General features: G+C 42.5%; 1 protein-coding gene and 1 long non-coding RNA gene across 6 annotated transcripts in view; one reads left to right on the plus strand and one right to left on the minus strand.

Moving 5' to 3' along the window:
- LOC128700439 (inverted formin-2-like) overlaps positions 1 to 20,164 on the minus strand; it is a 46,227-nt gene that overhangs the window by 11,640 nt on the left and 14,423 nt on the right. For all 5 annotated transcript variants that reach the window (XM_070100150.1, XM_070100146.1, XM_070100149.1 and 2 more), the window contains exons 2-11: positions 17,750 to 18,402; positions 16,688 to 16,783; positions 16,017 to 16,230; positions 15,283 to 15,398; positions 14,524 to 14,683; positions 14,082 to 14,254; positions 13,574 to 13,653; positions 2,587 to 3,874; positions 2,007 to 2,123; positions 1,250 to 1,390 (exon numbers count right to left, since the gene is read on the minus strand). In XM_070100150.1, the coding sequence (XP_069956251.1) occupies positions 1,250 to 1,390; positions 2,007 to 2,123; positions 2,587 to 3,874; positions 13,574 to 13,653; positions 14,082 to 14,254; positions 14,524 to 14,683; positions 15,283 to 15,398; positions 16,017 to 16,230; positions 16,688 to 16,783; positions 17,750 to 18,331 (2,967 nt within the window). In that variant the 5' untranslated portion in view covers positions 18,332 to 18,402. The remainder of the gene's footprint in view (positions 1 to 1,249; positions 1,391 to 2,006; positions 2,124 to 2,586; positions 3,875 to 13,573; positions 13,654 to 14,081; positions 14,255 to 14,523; positions 14,684 to 15,282; positions 15,399 to 16,016; positions 16,231 to 16,687; positions 16,784 to 17,749; positions 18,403 to 20,164) is intronic.
- LOC138854829 (uncharacterized) lies at positions 6,372 to 14,255 on the plus strand. Its single transcript, XR_011394010.1, has 2 exons — positions 6,372 to 6,667; positions 13,590 to 14,255. It is a non-coding gene; the product is annotated as an uncharacterized lncRNA (long non-coding RNA).

Raw genomic sequence — 20,164 nt, forward strand, 5'->3', positions numbered from 1 at the left:
ACTTGTAGCAGAGTTTTATTCAAGGAATGTTCCCTCTGAGTCACTCACTCGCAACTGTTCAAGAAATATCAAGGTAGAGCAAGCATATTTGTGTTTAATTCGTGTCTTTTTCTCCCAGGTAGAGCTATTACCCCTTTTAGGTCGGGCTACAAATCGAACTAGAGATTTACCTATCATGGGGTGCTTATAACATTTTGTGCCCGTCGTCTGCAGTCATGGGTGAATTAGGAGAGGTAGTGGTTTTGAGATAATTTGGTGGATTATGTTGCAGTCTTCTTCTGAGAATTCTAGGCTACTGATCCCGAAGACTAAGAACACTATGTCCTTAATTGTAGACTTACGGTGTGGGACTCAAGTTTTTTTTCACCAATTTGCAGAGATGTACACGGAAGAAGGGTACACAGCACCCACAACTGCAGACGATGGACAAAAATTTTCTCAACACTTCAAAGGCGGATAAATCCCTCAGTCTTATTTGTAGCCCTAACAGAAAAGTAACAACTAATATCGCCAAAGCGTTAAGGGGCACGTCAGCGCCCCTGTCTTCTAATAATACGTTATCTTTCTCCTATAATCTACCTTGCCCATAATTACTATCGCAATTTCGATAGTAATTATTGACAATGTAGATTATAGGGGAAAAATAAACATATTAGGAAACATGAAAACTCAGGCACCTCTTAACTAATAGTGGCTACTACCACCACAGTCACGGATCTCACCAAGACAACCAAAAACCTTGTGGATATTAAAGGTGAGGTAAATGCATGTTGGGGATGTCAGTCTACCTGGGAGAAACAGCCAGAGATCTATACATGCATTAGTGAAAACTAATTATTTCAATAATTTATGTGTTACAGCCTCGTGGAAGAAAATCTACACAGACGTTCTTTCTTTAATTCAGCAGTCATTAGTTTAAGCAGTAGTACTGACCAGAACACTGGGAGTATCAAACTTCTAATAGAGTTTTAGGTAAACTTGTCGTGGGTCATCAAGACAACTCACATGCACCTCCTACATTACACATGTTCTCTGAGAGATACTTTAATACCGATGAAGAATCTTTATCCACTGAATTAGAACTACCCTTCCCTTCCCCATATATAAGAGGCTTTATGACCCATACAGTTTTAGTGCCTCCCCATGAACATAATGTGCGTAAAGATCGTGTAATGTTATAATTTTGAAAATTAAGGTACTAATGCATTAAGAAACACTCACGTTGCTTGGATCAGCGCCACAAACTTACCATGTTGATGAAATTCCCAATAGTGAGGATGTAAGCAAAGAAATCTCTGATGACTTCACTCTGAAGAATTTTATCACAAGTGTTCAGCAGCATCTTGATCTGTGGTCTGAGGTTCTCAGCTGCTGGGGTCAACTCTTCCATCTGAGGATACACAATATGATCAGTAAGTGTACGATACTAACACAGTCCTGAAGAACGTAGTATACCTTAGTGGTGACGGTACATTCCGAGGGAACAACAACACGCTGCTTACTGACAGCTCCTAATACTTGATAGGGGGGGGGGGGAGGATATATACAGTCACGACAGGTATTGGTCCTGGTACCTTGATCACTTAGAATACATGTATTTAAAGTGATCAGTTACTTAATATTTACTTTCTTTGTGAAGCGCTAAACCCTTGTGGTTCATTCAGCTGACTGGGGTAGTGTAGGCTTGATCCTCCATCAGTAATCAGACAGTGAAGTGACCATGCAGCCAGAAGCGAAACGACGACGACGACGACGACGACGACGACGACGACGACGACGACGACGACGACGACGATGATGATGATGATGATGATGATGATGATGATGATGATGATGATGATGATGATGATGATGATGATGATGATGATGATGATGATGATGATGATGATGATGATGATGATGATGATGATGATGATGATGATGATGATGATGATGATGATGATACGTAGGGTGAACCTAAGAGTGAAATAACTCTACCAACAGATGGCAGTGGCGAGTAGACTCACCTGAATCATACCTTCAATAAGCACCTGGAAGGCAGGAACCTTAATGAGGTGACAGTAGAACTTCTCTGCGTTGCCTAGCTTCTCTGTGTCACCTTGGTACTCCTGGATCATCGTCACCTGCATTCGGGAACAAGTGGGAGGGGATATAAATCACGATATACAAAATACTTTGCTGCATAGACAGGATGAATTCTGTCCCAAATAATTTAGTTTTACATAAAGTTCATGTGTATCTTTCAGGTAAAGCGATGGTGGAGGCTTGATCCTCCGTCTGCTAAACACGTGACAGATCTTACATACCGTATTTATTATTATTATTATTATTATTATTGAAAAGGCATAATACCGTGCCTGGAACAATACACAAATAACCTGCACATAGGAGAAAAACTTATGACAACGTTTCGGTCGTACTTGCACCATTAACTAGACACTGTTAATGATTCAGTAGGACCGAAACGTCGTCATAAGTTCCTAAGTGAGGATTATTTGTGTGTTATTATTAGACCAAAACTCAGCATCGTAGCTTGCTGAGGAATTTTAACTCTGAAATTAAGCAAATACTGTCAAGTTTACGGACCTCAGCATCGTCGGGCAGGATTCTGAGGAAGCCAGTGAGTCTCTCAGCACCAATGAGAGAACTCTTGCAGTCTCGGATGAGAGAGACTACCTCAGCGTGAGAGGCTCGGAACTGTTTCAGGAAAATATTAACATTGAGAGACTTCTTGGGATCCAACAATGTCACCTCTGCAGACTGTTTCTTGCTGGTGGCCTTAGTTGTGCGTGCTTTATTTACCTGGCAAAATAACTCTTCAATTTGTACGTAATTTAAGGATGAAGGAGGAGTTTGGAGCAGGTCTTTGTGGACACTCTGCCAGAGGGAGTTACTGATGGTGTTATTGTTAACTTTACTCCAGTTAAGATGCTTCATTTTTGAGCGAGGTCTTGGCAGGGTGTTGTAGAAGGCTTGCGTGCTGCTACATGTCGAGTAGGAAGGTAGAGAGACAGAGGTGAGAAGTGGGTTACGAACACCACCACAGCCTGGAGGTGGTGGTGCTGGTGGTGGAATGCTAAATCCAGGTGGTGGTGGTGGTGGAGGTGGACCGCCAAACCCAAGTGGTGGTGGTGGCGGCGGCGGTGGTGGTGGTGAACCACCAAACCCAAGTGGTGGTGGTGGGGGTGGCGGCGGCGGTGGTGGTGGTGAACCGCCAAACCCAAGTGGTGGGGGTGGTGGACCGCCAAATCCACGTTGCGGGGGGGGTGGTGGGGGGGGTGGTGGCGGCGGCGGTGCTCTACAACATGGAGGTGGTGGTGGTGGTGGTGGTGGTGGTATACCTACAGAACCTGGTGGAGGTGGTGCTATACATCCTGGAGGTGGAGGAGGTGGAGGTGGAGGTGGAGGAGGAGGAGGAGGAGGAGGAGGAGGAGGTGTTAGAGAGTCGCTCCATTCTAGAGGTGATGAGTGCCCTCCATGACAGGGTAAAGGTGATGATTCGCTACTTTCTTCAGTTAGTTTCTTCTCGCTAACATGATCATTGAGTGTAGCAGAGATACCTTTAACCTCGTCACTCTCTGGGGATCTCTCTTCTTTCTCACAGTTATTATCCTCAATATCTTTTACTTCACTTATCAAGACACTACTAGCAGGGAGGCTTGATGAAGGAAATGGACGTTCCTCAAAGCCCTCAGGAGGTGTGTGTTTAGCAGCAAGAGGCAGCGGTTGCCGGGAGGTGCCACGGGAAAGCGTCTGTGTAGCAACACTTCTCGGAAAGTCTTGGGAAGACGCAACAACTTCTGCCCAAGTAGTAGTTAGAGTGCCCTCAACGGCTCTAATACCCACACGGTCGAGTAATTCCCACACAGCGTCACTGTAATACATTAAAAATTACATGTATACAGTACAAACTTGCAGGGATATTCAGGGATTACCACAAAGAACTAGAAAATAAATATGAGAGTGATTAAGTACATGTATTTAGTGGCAACTTAATGGCTGAAGATGTGTGATCAATCATTCGATATATAATTCACTCTTGTGATGCTTATATACTTAGCAGTCACTATGATCTAACAGCATACTATGGATGTACTGCAGTAATGGTACCACAGATTTCACAGAAAAATAGAAACGTAAAAAAAAAAAAATAGAATTTATAATTTAAGGTTTGTATTAATGAACACTAACCTGCTATGAAATTTAATTAGTAAAACAATTGTTAGGTAAAAGGACACAAGTGCAACTAACGCGACATTTTATTGTGGCAACGTTTCGCTCTCCAGGAGCTTTGTTAAGCCGCTGGTTGGTATACAATAAAAAAATGTACCACGATGCCATTGTGTTGCAGTGTCTGATATTTCACTCTTGGAGAGCGAAATGTTGCCTCAATAAAATGTCGCATTACTTGCACATGTGTCCTTTTACCTAACATATTGTTAGTAATTCTACCAATATTACAAAATTGTGAGTTGTGAGACCAAAAGACAAGTGAGGGCAATATTGTGAGGTGTGAGGAAGGGAAGGAGAAAAGTGATAATGGAAGGAGAATAATTGTGAAGGAAGGAGATGAACTGTTTAAGACCAAGCAGCTAGTAATAATATTTTAATTGAAGACTTGGAAAAATCAATTAGATTGCCTGGAAACATTCCACTGGAACTACGAAGACTTGCTGATACTAACAGGCGGTCCCAAGAGCTGTACTTTTTTTGTTAGTTATATATGCGTCAGATTTTATTATCGTAGCAAAATGTTGCCACAGATGTTAATTTAATATTTTTATTATGCATCCCATAACCATCCTGTGGGCGGTAGTCAAAATATCACAGAGGTACATGCATGTAATGGGCCCAGGGTCTGGGGCCCCAAAGTTCTGATAGCTTAACAAGTTACAGTGGTAATTTACATGTTTGTATCTGGTTACAGTCGTAATGGTTATTTATGCAGGCATAAATTAGATCACAAAAAAAAGAGTGTAGCTTATATGTGGCTTTTGGATTATTTATATTATTTTAGCAAGGTATGGTTGAATTTAAATAAATGGTTATGAATTATTTACAATAGGCATAGTCAAGTATTTTTCCAGAATGGTTTGTAATATACTACTGTGGATAAAATACTTAGACATTTCTTTAATATTTCTGAGAGTTGTCTCTGAATTCATCAATATCACATCCCAGAACAATGACACAAGGCGTCATATTAGTCCATTTAACATTTAATTAAGTCTACATCTAGTGATGTTGATGCAACCTTCCAGAGATGAAGATAAATGGTTGAGAGAACCTTGTGCAATATTTGGGTATCTTTATTGTGGAAACGTTTCGCCAGCCACTGGTTGGCGAAACATTTCCACAATAAAGGTACCCAAGTGTTGCACACGTATCTAATGCATTTTGTAGAGATGTTAGTAAGCCAGCCGAAGCCTGGTAGTAGTGATATCCAAGAGTCTTTGATTTTGCTGGATATACCATAGGCGTGGCTGACCAACATTTGTCTAAATTCTCTGCAATAACCACGAAATGGTGAAATGACTGTGTATATTATTAATATTATAAAAAATAGGAGCTAACTCCAATAGGGTCATACAGCGCTGCATGACTGTGCTGACTACATTGTTACAATACCGAATTCTGTGGCGTAAGGTGCGTGTCATGGGTCGTGGATGATGATTACACAGTAGCAGTAACAGCAGCAACCAACAGCAGCAGCGACAAACCACGGCAGCCGCAGCAGTGAAACACCGCAATAGCAGCAGCTGCAGCAGCAACAAATCCCATCAGTAACAACAGACCGCAGCAGCTGCAGCAGCGGAAAACCGCACCAGCAGTTCTACTGGCCAACGCGAAGTTCACAGATTCTCAAGAAGCCAAGAGTGCAACACTGGGAGTACTTCACTCGTCCTGCTCCACACTAGTCAACAGTTTTTGACACCTCATAAGCTGGAGGCAAGTAAGACCTGCCTAGCCTGGGCTCTTCTAGCTCTCTGCTCTAAACTTGTGTTCATATTTCCTTCACACATATCAAGATAACTGTCATTAGATATATTTAGAGTCAACTAATAGGCTGCTGATATTTCTTAGGCTTAACCATTGTTTACTTTTTTTCTTTCCATTGGTGGACTCTCATCACAAATTAACTTTGGGTTTCGACAAGAAATCACCCACACAACATGTCCTGAACTGTACATTGTGTGTTTTTCCACATGTCTTGGTTAAGTTATCCTAGGGGAGATACACGAACGCTGCCAATTTCATGAAACACTCAACTGTTGACTTCTTGAGGTGCTAATCACGGACATTAATAATCATAGCGCTTGTCTGCCAACATAAATGAGTCACTGATTAATTTTCATGTCAAGGGCCACTAAGAGGTGGCGGACGACTGATTGCCAGGAGTGGCGAGAGAACTCCAGAAGTGGCCAGGAAGAGCCAGGAGTGGCCAAGAAGAGCCAGGGGTGGCCAGAGAGTTCAAGAGGATGGCGGACGAGGCAGCACTACCACCAACACATGTGCTCATACAACGTGGTGCTAGTGTGAAGTGGTATAAATATTACGTCACCATTATCTCTGCTTACCATAATAAAGGTGCCGCTAACACTAACTAACCGCGCGTCTTGTGTATTGATTCTTCTATGAAAAATCACTTCAGACGTTTTGTCACCAGGTGAGCACATCAAGGGTTCTTAAGATGAACGTGAAAGAAGTAACCACCAGAGCGCCATGCTGGCCACGGTGATTTATATTGACAGCTGTGAAGATGAGGTACTGTTAGCACCTATAGCAGCATATAACAGCACACCTGATTCACCCCAGCCGGACCACCCCAGCCGGACCCAGTGATCTGAGTGTGCGCGCGTACTATCCTCCCATCTTGTACTCTGGTCTGCCTTTACCTCCAAGTCTCATGACCTTCCATATATTCGGCTTTAAGTCACTTGCTTGACCACATTTCTAGTCTGTTAAGTTACCCTGAAGTTAATCACTGTCCCTTTCTGTTCTTACTCTTTCCAATGGTTCTACATCATCCGCAAACAGCGACACACAGCACTCAATCCCCTCTCTGGCAGGTCGTTCACATATATTAGAACAAAGGTCCTAGAACTGGTCCTTGCGGAACCCCACTCGTGACTCTCTCCCATCCTGTTATATGTGCTTTCTGTCGTTCATGTACTCCCGGAACCACTGGAGCAATCTGTTTACATCAATATCATTTCCCTCATGAACACAGTGCAGTTGGTTCATATATATCCTGATTAACAAGCAGTATTCAGATGCATATTTAGGTAGTATTGGTCAGCCATAAAGACGACTGTAAACAAACAGGTGTGACACAGGTGTTGCTGTGGCTTGTGTCTTTACCACATGTGTGTAGCGTGGTGAGTCACCACGACTGACCGTCCTACCACACCACAAATCACAATTATATTTTATATTATATATAATGTCGTGCCGAATAGGTAAAACGCGATTTTTGGCTTAAATAGCAACGCTCTTCTTGCCGAATATGGCAAGCGAAAATTTGTGTATGCAATAATTTTGCAAAAAATCATTCTGAACCTAATGAAAAAAAAATATTTCATTGTATTATTAAATTATTGTAAACTTACCTAAAATATATTTAGTTGGATTAGGCTAAATTAAATTGCGCTTTTTATAAGGCTATGTAAATTTTCTAAGGTTCTTTTGGTACAAAATTATATATTAATTTTACATTAACATTGATGAAAAAATATATCTTTAAACTTACAAGAGATAATTTTAGAAAGGACCTAATTTTAAATAAGTTCTTGCTAATTGACTAATTTTACCTATTCGGCACACACACACACACATATATATATATATATATATATATATATATATATATATATATATATATATATATATATATATATATATATATATATATATATATATATTTGACATTGAGTTTGTCAGTAGGCCTAATCGCCGATATCACAAAGATAACACTAGTGGCCTTTCGCACTCCGAACTTTCTCTTCATAAGACATAAGATACTAGACATATTAAGCAAATATCCTAAAATTGCTTGAAACAGATAAGACAAATTGTAGACATAAATCCAGATGCAATCCTGTTAATCATTTTGGGTCCTAGTTCCTAGGCCTTTTCTTAAATCCATATGTTCTTGCGCTATCGTCAACAGGATGGACATGAGGTGCACAATAAACTAGCCACTATTATCAACAGGATGGATATGGGGTGCACAGTAAACTAGCCACTATCGTCAACAGGATGGATATGGGGTGCACAGTAAACTAGCCACTATCGTCAACAGGATGGACATGAGGTGCACAATAAACTAGCTACTATCGTCAACAGGATGGACATGAGGTGCACAATAAACTAGCTACTATCGTCAACAGGATGGATATGGGGTGCACAGTAAACTAGCCACTATCAACAGGATGGATATGGGGTGCACAATAAACTAGCTACTATCGTCAACAGGATGGACATGAGGTGCACAATAAACTAGCTACTATCGTCAACAGGATGGATATGGGGTGCACAGTAAACTAGCCACTTCGACAGCAAAATATAATAACTCTTCCCCTTATCCCCAACGATCATATTCATGGAGAAGCACTAAATTATCAGGGGTCTTGCACCTGGAAAATAGGATTATTATAATCAAAAAAGAAGCGCTAAGTCACAAGGACTATACAGCTGGAAAATAGGAAGTACTCAATCCTGATTAGGGTAATAGGGAGGATAGCTCACATTCCTTAAGTCTACAACCCTTAACCAGGCTCAAGGCACCTCCTTTAAAGTTACCCCTTCCCAAAAATAAATCAGAACACTAACTAAAGAGACATGAGCGGACATTAAGACATGAATATAAGATAACGTTTCGGTCCTGGGACCGTGTCCACTTCTAACTCAAGGTTCCTGGACCGAAACATTTTCTTATATGTGTCAGTGTCTGTATAACTATCAATACATCAGAGGAGTGAGTGAACATATACATGATTACACTCTGTATAACATTTATACACACATAATTTGAGCAGGTGGGAGCTCCATTGTTGGTGCTAGGGAGGATAGAAGACAGGGAAACATGCACCAACAGGGAATACAGTCACAGAAACCCAAGGCAAACGGAAACCAAGCCTGTGCACATACTATGCACTTGGTATCTGCTGGCATGGGAAATCTGGAAAAACAGATGGGACGTGCAACTATGACCACCCTAGAAAATGCCATGCCCATATGACAACAGGAAAATGCAAACTCCCTTCCTGTAAGCTTTTTCACCCTGAACTGTGTACCTCTTCAGTGCAGGAAAGACTGTGCTATAACTTAAATTGCCAGGCATACCATCTAAAGGGGACAAAAAGATACAAAACATCCAGGCCATGGGAAAACCTGGGTAGCCACAGCCACTCAAGAGGGAGAGGTTTTTTAGTGCCAGGAAGGAAAAAAAACTGGCAGGAAATGGAAGAAATCGTACACCAAATCCACTCATTCCTGGAGTGGAACCACAGTCGATGGCCTCCACTCCAAACCAACAGATACAGATACTAATGCCGGAAAAAAAATCCCCCCCCAGTACCAACAATACCACCAGTCCGATAACATTCTTCTTTGCAAATATACAGGGTCTAAAGCCAGCAACAAACAACAAAATACCTTTCATCCGTGGACTGCTTGCAGAGGCAAAGGCAATGTTCGCGGCTTTCACTGAGACCCACATAAAGGATCACTTGGACAACGAAATATGGATTCCAGGTTACAACCTATACAGATGTGACAGAGTGAACAGGCAAAAGGGGGGGGGGGTTGGCCTGTACATTGCAGAGTCACTTGTTTGCACAGAACTGCTTAATGCCTCAAATGATGTAGTGGAAGTTTTAGCAGTAAGGTCGAGAACCAAAACCTAGTCATTGTGGTAGTCTACAAGCCTCCGGATGCAGCATCCCAGCAATTCCAGGAACAGCTGTTAAAAATTGACCACTGTCTGGAAAATCTTCCAGCTCCTGCACCCAACATCTTGCTCCTGGGGGATTTCAACTTAAGGCACCTAAAATGGAGGAATATAGCAAATAATATTGTTGCAGTAATAACACCATGAGGCAGCTCTGATGAAAACTCACACTCACACGAGCTTTTAAATCTCTGCACAAAATTCAATTTAAACCAGCAAATAATAGAGCCTACTAGACTGGAGAATACACTAGACCTCATCTTCACTAACAATGATGATCTGATAAGAAATGTCACCATATCAAAAACAATATACTCAGATCACAACATAATTGAGGTTCAGACATGTATGCGTGGAGCCCCAGACCGACATAATGAGACTAGTCACGAGGGAGCATTCACCAAATTCAACTTCAATAACAAAAACATAAAGTGGGACCAAGTAAACCAAGTCCTAACCGATATAAGCTGGGAAGATATACTAAGCAACACAGACCCCAACTTATGCCTAGAACAGATTAACTCGGTGGCACTCGATGTATGCACAAGGCTTATTCCTCTAAGAAAAAGGAGGAGTAGATGTAAAATAGAGACAGGCGCTCCCTTTACAGGCGACGGAAAAGAGTAACAGAGCGGCTAAAAGAGGTCAATATAACTGAAATGCGTAGGGAGACACTGGTCAGAGAAATAGCAAGCATCGAACTTAAGCTAAAAGAATCCTTTAGGAGTCAGGAATCGCGGGAAGAACTAAAAGCCATAAATGAAATCGAAAGAAACCCAAAGTATTTCTTCTCTTATGCCAAATCAAAATCGAGAACAACGTCCAGTATTGGGCCCCTACTTAGACAAGATGGGTCCTACACAGATGACAGCAAGGAAATGAGTGAGCTACTCAAGTCCCAATATGACTCAGTTTTTAGCAAGCCGCTAACTAGACTGAGAGTCGAAGATCAAAATGAATTTTTTATGAGAGAGCCACAAAATTTGATTAACACAAGCCTATCCGATGTTATCCTGACGCCAAATGACTTCGAACAGGCGATAAATGACATGCCCATGCACTCTGCCCCAGGGCCAGACTCATGGAACTCTGTGTTCATCAAGAACTGCAAGAAGCCCCTATCACGAGCCTTTTCCATCCTATGGAGAGGGAGCATGGACACGGGGGTCGTCCCACAGTTACTAAAAACAACAGACATAGCCCCACTCCACAAAGGGGGCAGTAAAGCAACAGCAAAGAACTACAGACCAATAGCACTAACATCCCATATCATAAAAATCTTTGAAAGGGTCCTAAGAAGCAAGATCACCACCCATCTAGAAACCCATCAGTTACACAACCCAGGGCAACATGGGTTTAGAACAGGTCGCTCCTGTCTGTCTCAACTATTGGATCACTACGACAAGGTCCTAAATGCACTAGAAGACAAAAAGAATGCAGATGTAATATATACAGACTTTGCAAAAGCCTTCGACAAGTGTGACCATGGCGTAATAGCGCACAAAATGCGTGCTAAAGGAATAACAGGAAAAGTCGGTCGATGGATCTATAATTTCCTCACTAACAGAACACAGAGAGTAGTCGTCAACAGAGTAAAGTCCGAGGCAGCTACGGTGAAAAGCTCTGTTCCACAAGGCACAGTACTCGCACCCCATCTTGTTCCTCATCCTCATATCCGACATAGACAAGGATGTCAGCCACAGCACCGTGTCTTCCTTTGCAGATGACACCCGAATCTGCATGACAGTGTCTTCCATTGCAGACACTGCAAGGCTCCAGGCGGACATCAACCAAATCTTTCAGTGGGCTGCAGAAAACAATATGAAGTTCAACGATGAGAAATTTCAATTACTCAGATATGGTAAACATGAGGAAATTAAATCTTCATCAGAGTACAAAAATTCTGGCCACAAAATAGAGCGAAACACCAACGTCAAAGACCTGGGAGTGATCATGTCGGAGGATCTCACCTTCAAGGACCATAACATTGTATCAATCGCATCTGCTAGAAAAATGACAGGATGGATAATGAGAACCTTCAAAACTAGGGAGGCCAAGCCCATGATGACACTCTTCAGGTCACTTGTTCTATCTAGGCTGGAATATTGCTGCACACTAACAGCACCTTTCAAGGCAGGTGAAATTGCCGACCTAGAAAATGTACAGAGAACTTTCACGGCGCGCATAACGGAGATAAACCACCTCAATTACTGGGAGCGCTTGAGGCTCCTAAACCTGTATTCCCTGGAACGCAGGAGGGAGAGATACATGATTATATACACCTGGAAAATCCTAGAGGGACTAGTACCGAACTTGCACACGAAAATCACTCACTACGAAAGCAAAAGACTTGGCAGACGATGCACCATCCCCCCAATGAAAAGCAGGGGTGTCACTAGCACGTTAAGAGACCATACAGTAAGTGTCAGGGGCCCGAGACTGTTCAACTGCCTCCCAGCATACATAAGGGGGATTACCAACAGACCCCTGGCAGTCTTCAAGCTGGCACTGGACAAGCACCTAAAGTCAGTTCCTGATCAGCCGGGCTGTGGCTCGTACGTTGGTTTGCGTGCAGCCAGCAGCAACAGCCTGGTTGATCAGGCTCTGATCCACCAGGAGGCCTGGTCACAGACCGGGCCGCGGGGGCGTTGACCTCCGGAACTCTCTCCAGGTAAACTCCAGGTAAACAAGTGTCTGTGTTGCAAACACCAGTGTGTGGTGGTGGTGGTGTCACCTGGCCGACTGTGGGGAAGACTGCTGAGCTGTAACTCTTGGTCCTATCTGTTGGTTGTTTGAGATAGAGGGCAGGTTGTGTGGGAGAGGGGGCAGGTTGTGTGGGAGAGGGGCAGGATGTGTGGGAGAGGGGGCAGGTTGTGGGAGAGGGGGACAGGTTGTGTGGGAGAGGGGGACAGGTTGTGTGGGAGAGGGGGACAGGTTGTGTGGGAGAGGGGGACAGGTTGTGTGGGAGAGGGGGACAGGTTGTGTGGGAGAGGGGGACAGGTTGTGTGGGAGAGGGGGACAGGTTGTGTGGGAGAGGGGGACAGGTTGTGTTTACCTGGAGTTTACCTATAGGGTAAATTGGGGTATAGTGTAGAATAATACTAAAATCTTTATTTCTACAAGTACATGTACAAAGCATGCAGGCCTAACTGACATCAATGGCATACTACTATATAGAAAGCCTCTTGTTATACAGAACATTTCAGGCAAATTAAGTCAGTTTTCTCCCCAGCATGCGACTCACACAAGTCGACTAGGACTCAGGTATTTATCTTATTGCTAGGTGAACAGGGACAGCAGGTGTCTTAAGGAAAAGTCCTAATGTCTCCACATGTACCGAGGATCGATCCCGGACCTCATTGTATGAGCTGAGTGGGCTAGAAATCGAGCTACAAGCTATAGGCTTAAGCTCGCCCGAAATGCTCTGCATAACCATAGGCTTTCTACATGCATTCAAGTGTCATCCACTTCTGTATAAACAATGTATCATATGGAAATAAACGAATTTCAAATTTGAAGCTGAATAAGAAAAAATATCCTCCGGTGTCTTAAACTTCCACACATGCCACACAACATACACCATCCCCGCCACTACTTACACTCCACTAAATATATACCAACCTTTCTTCTTTATCAGGATCCAGTTTAGTGAGGTTATGGATGAGGGCCAAGAGCTGGAGGGAGTGAGGTGTCTCCCGAACCTGCAACATACACAAGAGTGAGTCAGTACAGCTGGGGACTTACAGATCACTCCTGGGGAAGTTTGGTCAACAATATTAGTTATGTATTATCCTCACCGTACGGTGAAATTCTGTTTTCATAGACAAACATACCTAAAATATGGAGACTGTATCCTCATGCGTTATACATTACGAGTTAGTTGAATGATCAGACTAATCTATGCCATGACTATAATATTAAAAAGACAGATTATTTCTAGTGGGTAAAGATCTTCGTCTATAATCCATTTTGTGGTTCTACCGCTTGTAAGAACTGCTACTATAATAACTACTGAAGCTGAGGACAACTACAACTACACACACTAAATCTCAGACAGCTGTTCATTTCTAACTGTCAATTATTCTTTGAAGTATAACTTTAAGTGTTGTAAAGAAAGAGGTTACATTACCTTATTAAAGAGATCATTGAAAGCTTCGTAGTGGTTGATGTTAAGTTGTCCCTCGTGTCCATACATTTGTTCCTGGTCATCCTCGTAACTGTCCTCAAACACTGACACTTGAAGTGACAACTGGTCGTCCTCCACTGTCTTCAAGTCTTGCAGTATCTTCAGGAAGTTCAATCCTGCTCAACAACACACAGATTACTTGATAAATCTTTATATTATAATTAGAAGGAAGCCAATAGAAATATCTGTTCTATTTAATCCACTTGTCTGAGGATGGGAAGTGACAAGACCGACCTTTTGGTTTTATAGTACTTGTGAAAAATATCCCACCAACTCTCTATAAGGATCATTACAACACATCCCTGGCTGTTTTTAGCAGAGAACTTTGTAAATTCCTCAAGCCAACTCCTGATCATCTCGGTGTATATACCTGAAGGCTACTCACCAATAAACTCGTTCCTAAGGGCCACACGGGACGGCAGGTGACTGACACCAAGCACAAGACAGTTAACGAAGGCCACCATTGTTACTTGGTAGTCTGAGATTTCTGCGTTACTAAGTTCATCCATCACCAACGTGAATCTATATCGCTGTTTCTTGAATACCTGTAATAGCATCCACAGTTAAACAATATTATATATTAAACTGTGGCTGTGCGTATTATATGTACATTATAATATATATAAAATTTACACGTCAAGCTATGTATGATAATTGTGCCTTTATGTACTTGTACCTAACTAAATTTACCACATTTCGCTTCCATATTTATTCCCCCATTATTAGTCTAATACTCTGAGTGAGACGATACACCAAGAGGGAAGTGTTTACATTGTGGGTAATACAATACCTGAGAATGGAAGATAGCTTCATTTCCTGGGATTAAAAGCCTCAGGCCAGCATCAAAGCAACCTTATTGAAGAGTTTGGTAATGCAGGTGACATTTTCATGGGGAAGGGGTAAGCCAGTATGTGTTATGAGAGAATGGGAGGCAATTAGATTCGATCCAAGGAAATGGAGGGTAGCTCCAAATCCTTGGATCAGGAACATTCAATAACGTCAGGTCACACTAAGGCGCAATGACCTTCAGCAACGACAGGTCACACTAAGACTGACCTTCAGCAACGACAGGTCACACTAAGAAAGACTGACCTTCAGCAACGACAGGTCACACTGTGAAAGCAGTAATAAACACAGGACTCGCCTTGTAGTTGTTAAGAGCGTCAAGAGCAAGATTGTGTCCTTGTTCAGAGTAAACACACAGTGCTGAGAGCAACTCAAACACCTGCTTCTTCACCAGCATGTTGCGAGAGTCCAGAGCTGCAACAAAAATTATATATATTACAACACAAAATAAACTGACAGACATTACAACCACTGAAAGACAAATTACAGGCACTGTAACACGAATTTCATACATTGCAACACGAATTTTATGTCAAATGCATTGCGAATGCAAATATCGTATTGTCAACAATAATGAAAAAAAAATTGAAGAGGCTCTGTCACCTCTTAAATTTTAATAATTTTTACAGAATTAAGCTATTTCTGCCAGTTACAAAATAAATTAATTGTTTTATCCCTGCTAGCATGTAGTAGTTAGTTAAGTTGGCAGAGATCCACAGTAAGCAAAACTTGCACTTGATGTGGGACTTTGTTGCAATTTACTTTGGAAGAATATAATTAAAGCCTAAAAGCTATATGTATATTCCTGCCTCATTTGAGGCCCTCTTTAACTACCATATGAAGACTACGTGAAGAAAAACGCTCATCTTAGCCCCGCTTGAGCAGACTGATGAAGAGAGGCTGCCATTAGATGTCCTAAGTATATGCACTTGTTTCTTTCATCCACAGTATCATTACAACTTATAATGACGTAATCCGATAAGTGTTGATTCAGTGAGGTGTAGACACACTGTGCTTGCTACTAGAGCTTACATTTGGCAAGTTTCCTGGTGTAGCTGTCATTGTTAATGATGTACTCCAGACCAGTCTTGGAGTTCATCACTGCCTTAACACACAGAACACACTCCAGCTGCAGCAAGGCGTCAGCGATGGAGGTAAAGCCACGGTCACTTAGACGTTCTAAAGACTCGAATAACACACCTAAACCATCCAAGTTCAAGAAATCTTCCAGCCACTCTTTACTCGCCTGAAAGGAAAAAGTGCGTCATTAAACAACATACATACATCAAACAAGTTTCTCGCCCTCTGAACAGGGTAGAGTTATTGCAGTACCATCAGTAAGTTCAGTGCCAGTTTTTTTAAACCATTCAGACAAGTTGATGATTCAGACACTTGGGCAACATTTGAGAATTTTTATTCTGGAAAAGTTACGCCATCCAGTTGCTTTAGTCCAATACAGAAAAGAACGACGAAAGATGAGTTGGAGGTAATCAGTTCCTCAGCCTCGAGTCGATGTGTTCAGTCTATCAAGATTGATGGATTGAACACATCGCCGCCTCATCTTCCACCATTCTCTGTATGGAACTGAAGAAGCCACTGGATAGCGAAAAAGAAAGATTCCCAAATATTGCCAGAGTGTCTCATTTATCAGGTTCAATGTCACCGTACCTTGTCAATAAACCTAGGTTCAAACTCTAACTTACCATTTCCATAAGTTTCTTGAGACCAGAGTAGTTAGAGACACTGGGGATCTTCAGTAGTGTTACACACATCTCTGGTTCCCAGTTAGCCAGGTTACCCTACAAATATTTTGATTATCCAGCAAGATACATTAACAGTATATAAAAGTGTCTGCAAAAAAAAAAAAAAAATTGAAGACGGAAGCAAAATACATAGAATTTATAAAAGCATTTAATCAGTTATTCTCAGCCAAAGGTCACTCATAAGGGTACAAAACTGTTAAGGTTGGTGGAAGTACAGGAGCAATATTAACACTTATGGGTGTACACACAACATGCAAAACAAGCTTTTATTGGCAACAAGCTCAAGGAGAGCTTTATCCAGTAGTTTCCTTCAAGGAGCTTTCTCGCGTTATCTTTCCTTCCCTGAAAGCTTTCCTTGTATGAAACTTTACATTAACAGACTTACTCTGTTCTAAGTGTCTTTGTATCACGTACATTCGTCGACACTGAAATTCAGCGACTCCTAATAAAATATACTTAAACATTAAGTATTACCACAACCCTTATTGCTACTTTAAATCACAGTAACATAAGCGATGCATTTCAGAAATCTTGCTTATAGTTACTATTACCATTATTTAACTATAATTCAAACATTACTACAAGTTCAGTCTCTAGGCTGAGTGCTGCAACTAAGCGTCCAATTACCTGAACCAAGTCCAACACCAAGATTTGTGGTTCATTGATAACAGGAACAATGTACTGCTGACTCTGTATTTAACAATTTTTGGAAGAATATTACAGAATCGTAAACAATCAATCAGCCAAAAAATAAAGGACCCAATGAGGGAAATCGGACTAAAAAAATAGTGTAAGGTGATGTTTTAAGTCTTTTAAGATGGAGAAAATGGCTATAACAAATTAGTGAGCAGATGACTTTTGAATGTATTTGGGAGATCAGTGGTACAATGATCGCATAGAAAATCTTTGAGAACATAGACCAGAAAGTTTTAAAATACTGTACAGTTTGCATTAATATAATTTGTTTAAATAATGTGTATGCATGTTTATTCGAAGACTGACCTGAGCAATGTCCTCAAGCATGGAGGAAGTAGAGAACTTCCTGTCGAGACTGGAGATACTTGAGCTGCTGGATGACCTGCGGAAGAGAGTGTCATCCTCTGAGGTGCTGCTACCACCACCTTGTATCATCTCTCGCGCCATAGTTGACCACTTCAGTACAGACTGCCTCTTGTTCAACTTACTTATTCTTCCTAGTTCACTGTCGCTATTTACTGCTGCCGAACTCTCATCTAGGCCTGGGGCTCTAATAGGCCTAGTCTCAAGTGCTGGTGTTGATGTCATATCCGGAGCATCCTCAATTAAACCTACCTTACTGTCGGTAGGAGGAACATAGTTAGGATTATCACAGTGATCCGGACCATCGCTGCTCTGGTCTGAGGAGCCACCTTCCTTATCATCAATCATCTCGAACGAGTCAAAAAATTCATCGTCACTTGATGAGAGAGACTTGCTTCCACGTCCCTCCTCACTCATCCTGCTTCCACGTCCCTCCTCACTCATCCTGCTTCCACGTCCATCCTCACTCATCCTGCTACCACGTCCATCCTCAATTATCCTGCTTCCACGTCCATCCTCACTCATCCTGCTTCTCTGCAACACCTTATTCTTTATATTATACAAATCTTGTTTCCGAAATTACCATCGCAACCAATCTGAAAAAAAGAAAATATGTATAAATATTGTACATCAATATAATTAACACATCGGCCGTTTCCCACCGAGGCAGGGAGACTTGAAAAAGAAGAAACACTTTCATCATCACTCACTCCATTACTGTCTTGCCAGAGGCGTGCTCCTGAAGTCACTGGAGGACAGGAGGGGTAGGGGAGGACATGATAACGTAAAATACTGAGAGGAATTAAGATAAGAGATAAGATAAGATTTCGTTCGGATTTTTAACCCCGGAGGGTTAGCCACCCAGGATAACCCAAGAAAGTCAGTGCGTCATCGAGGACTGTCTAACTTATTTCCATTGGGGTCCTTAATCTTGTCCCCCAGGATGCGACCCACACCAGTCGACTAACACCCAGGTACCTATTTGCTGCTAGGTGAACAGGACAACAGGTGTAAGGAAACGTGTCGAAATGTTTCCACCCGCCGGGAATCGAACCCGGGCCCTCCGTGTGTGAAGCGGGAGCTTTAGCCACCAGGCCACCGGGCCTGACAAGGTGGATAGGGACAGGATGTTTCAGAGATGGGACACAGCAACAAGGGGTCACAACTAGAAGCTGAAGACTCAAATGAGTCACAGGGATGTTAGGAAGTATTTCTTTAGCCACAGAGTTGTCAGGAAGTGAAACAATCTGGAGAGTGACGCAGGAGGCAGGATCCATACACAGAAGTACGATAAAGCTCATGGAGCAGGGAAAGAGTGGATCTAGTAGCGACCAGTGAAGAGGAGGGGCCAGGAGCTATGAATCGACTCCTGCAACCACAATCAGGAGAGTACAATTAGGCGAGTACACACACACACACACACACACACACACGTGGCGAGGTGTCAGAGTGGGCACCTGTGACCAGCGGGGTCCCACAGGGGTCAGTCCTAGGACCAGTGCTGTTTCTGGTATTTGTGAACGACATGACGGAAGGAATAGACTCTGAGGTGTCCCTGTTTGCAGATGACGAAGTTGATGAGAAGAATTCACTCGATCGAAGACCAGGCAGAACTACAAAGGGATCTGGACAGGCTGCAGACCTGGTCCAGCAATTGGCTCCTGGAGTTCAATCCCACCAAGTGCAAAGTCATGAAGATTGGGGAAGGGCAAAGAAGACCGCAGACGGAGTACAGTCTAGGGGGCCAGAGACTACAAACCTCACTCAAGGAAAAAGATCTTGGGGTGAATATAACACCAGGCACATCTCCTGAAGCGCATATCAACCAAATAACTGCTGCAGCATATGGGCGCCTAGCAAACCTCAGAACAGCATTCCGACATCTTAATAAGGAATCATTCAGGACCCTGTACACCGTGTACGTTAGGCCCATATTGGAGTATGCGGCACCAGTTTGGAACCCACACCTAGCCAAGCACGTAAAGAAACTAGAGAAAGTGCAAAGGTTTGCAACAAGACTAGTCCCAGAGCTAAGAGGTATGTCCTACGAGGAGAGGTTAAGGGAAATCAACCTGACGACACTGGAGGACAGGAGAGATAGGGGGGACATGATAACGACATACAAAATACTGAGAGGAATTGACAAGGTGGACAAAGACAGGATGTTCCAGAGATTGGACACAGTAACAAGGGGACACAGTTGGAAGCTGAAGACACAGATGAATCACAGGGATGTTAGGAAGTATTTCTCCAGCCACAGAGTAGTCAGTAAGTGGAATAGTTTGGGAAGCGATGTAGTGGAGGCAGGATCCATACATAGCTTTAAGCAGAGGTATGATAAAGCTCACGGCTCAGGGA

Source organism: Cherax quadricarinatus, chromosome 71 (assembly GCF_038502225.1).
Source record: "Cherax quadricarinatus isolate ZL_2023a chromosome 71, ASM3850222v1, whole genome shotgun sequence".
Lineage (NCBI taxonomy): Eukaryota > Metazoa > Arthropoda > Malacostraca > Decapoda > Parastacidae > Cherax > Cherax quadricarinatus.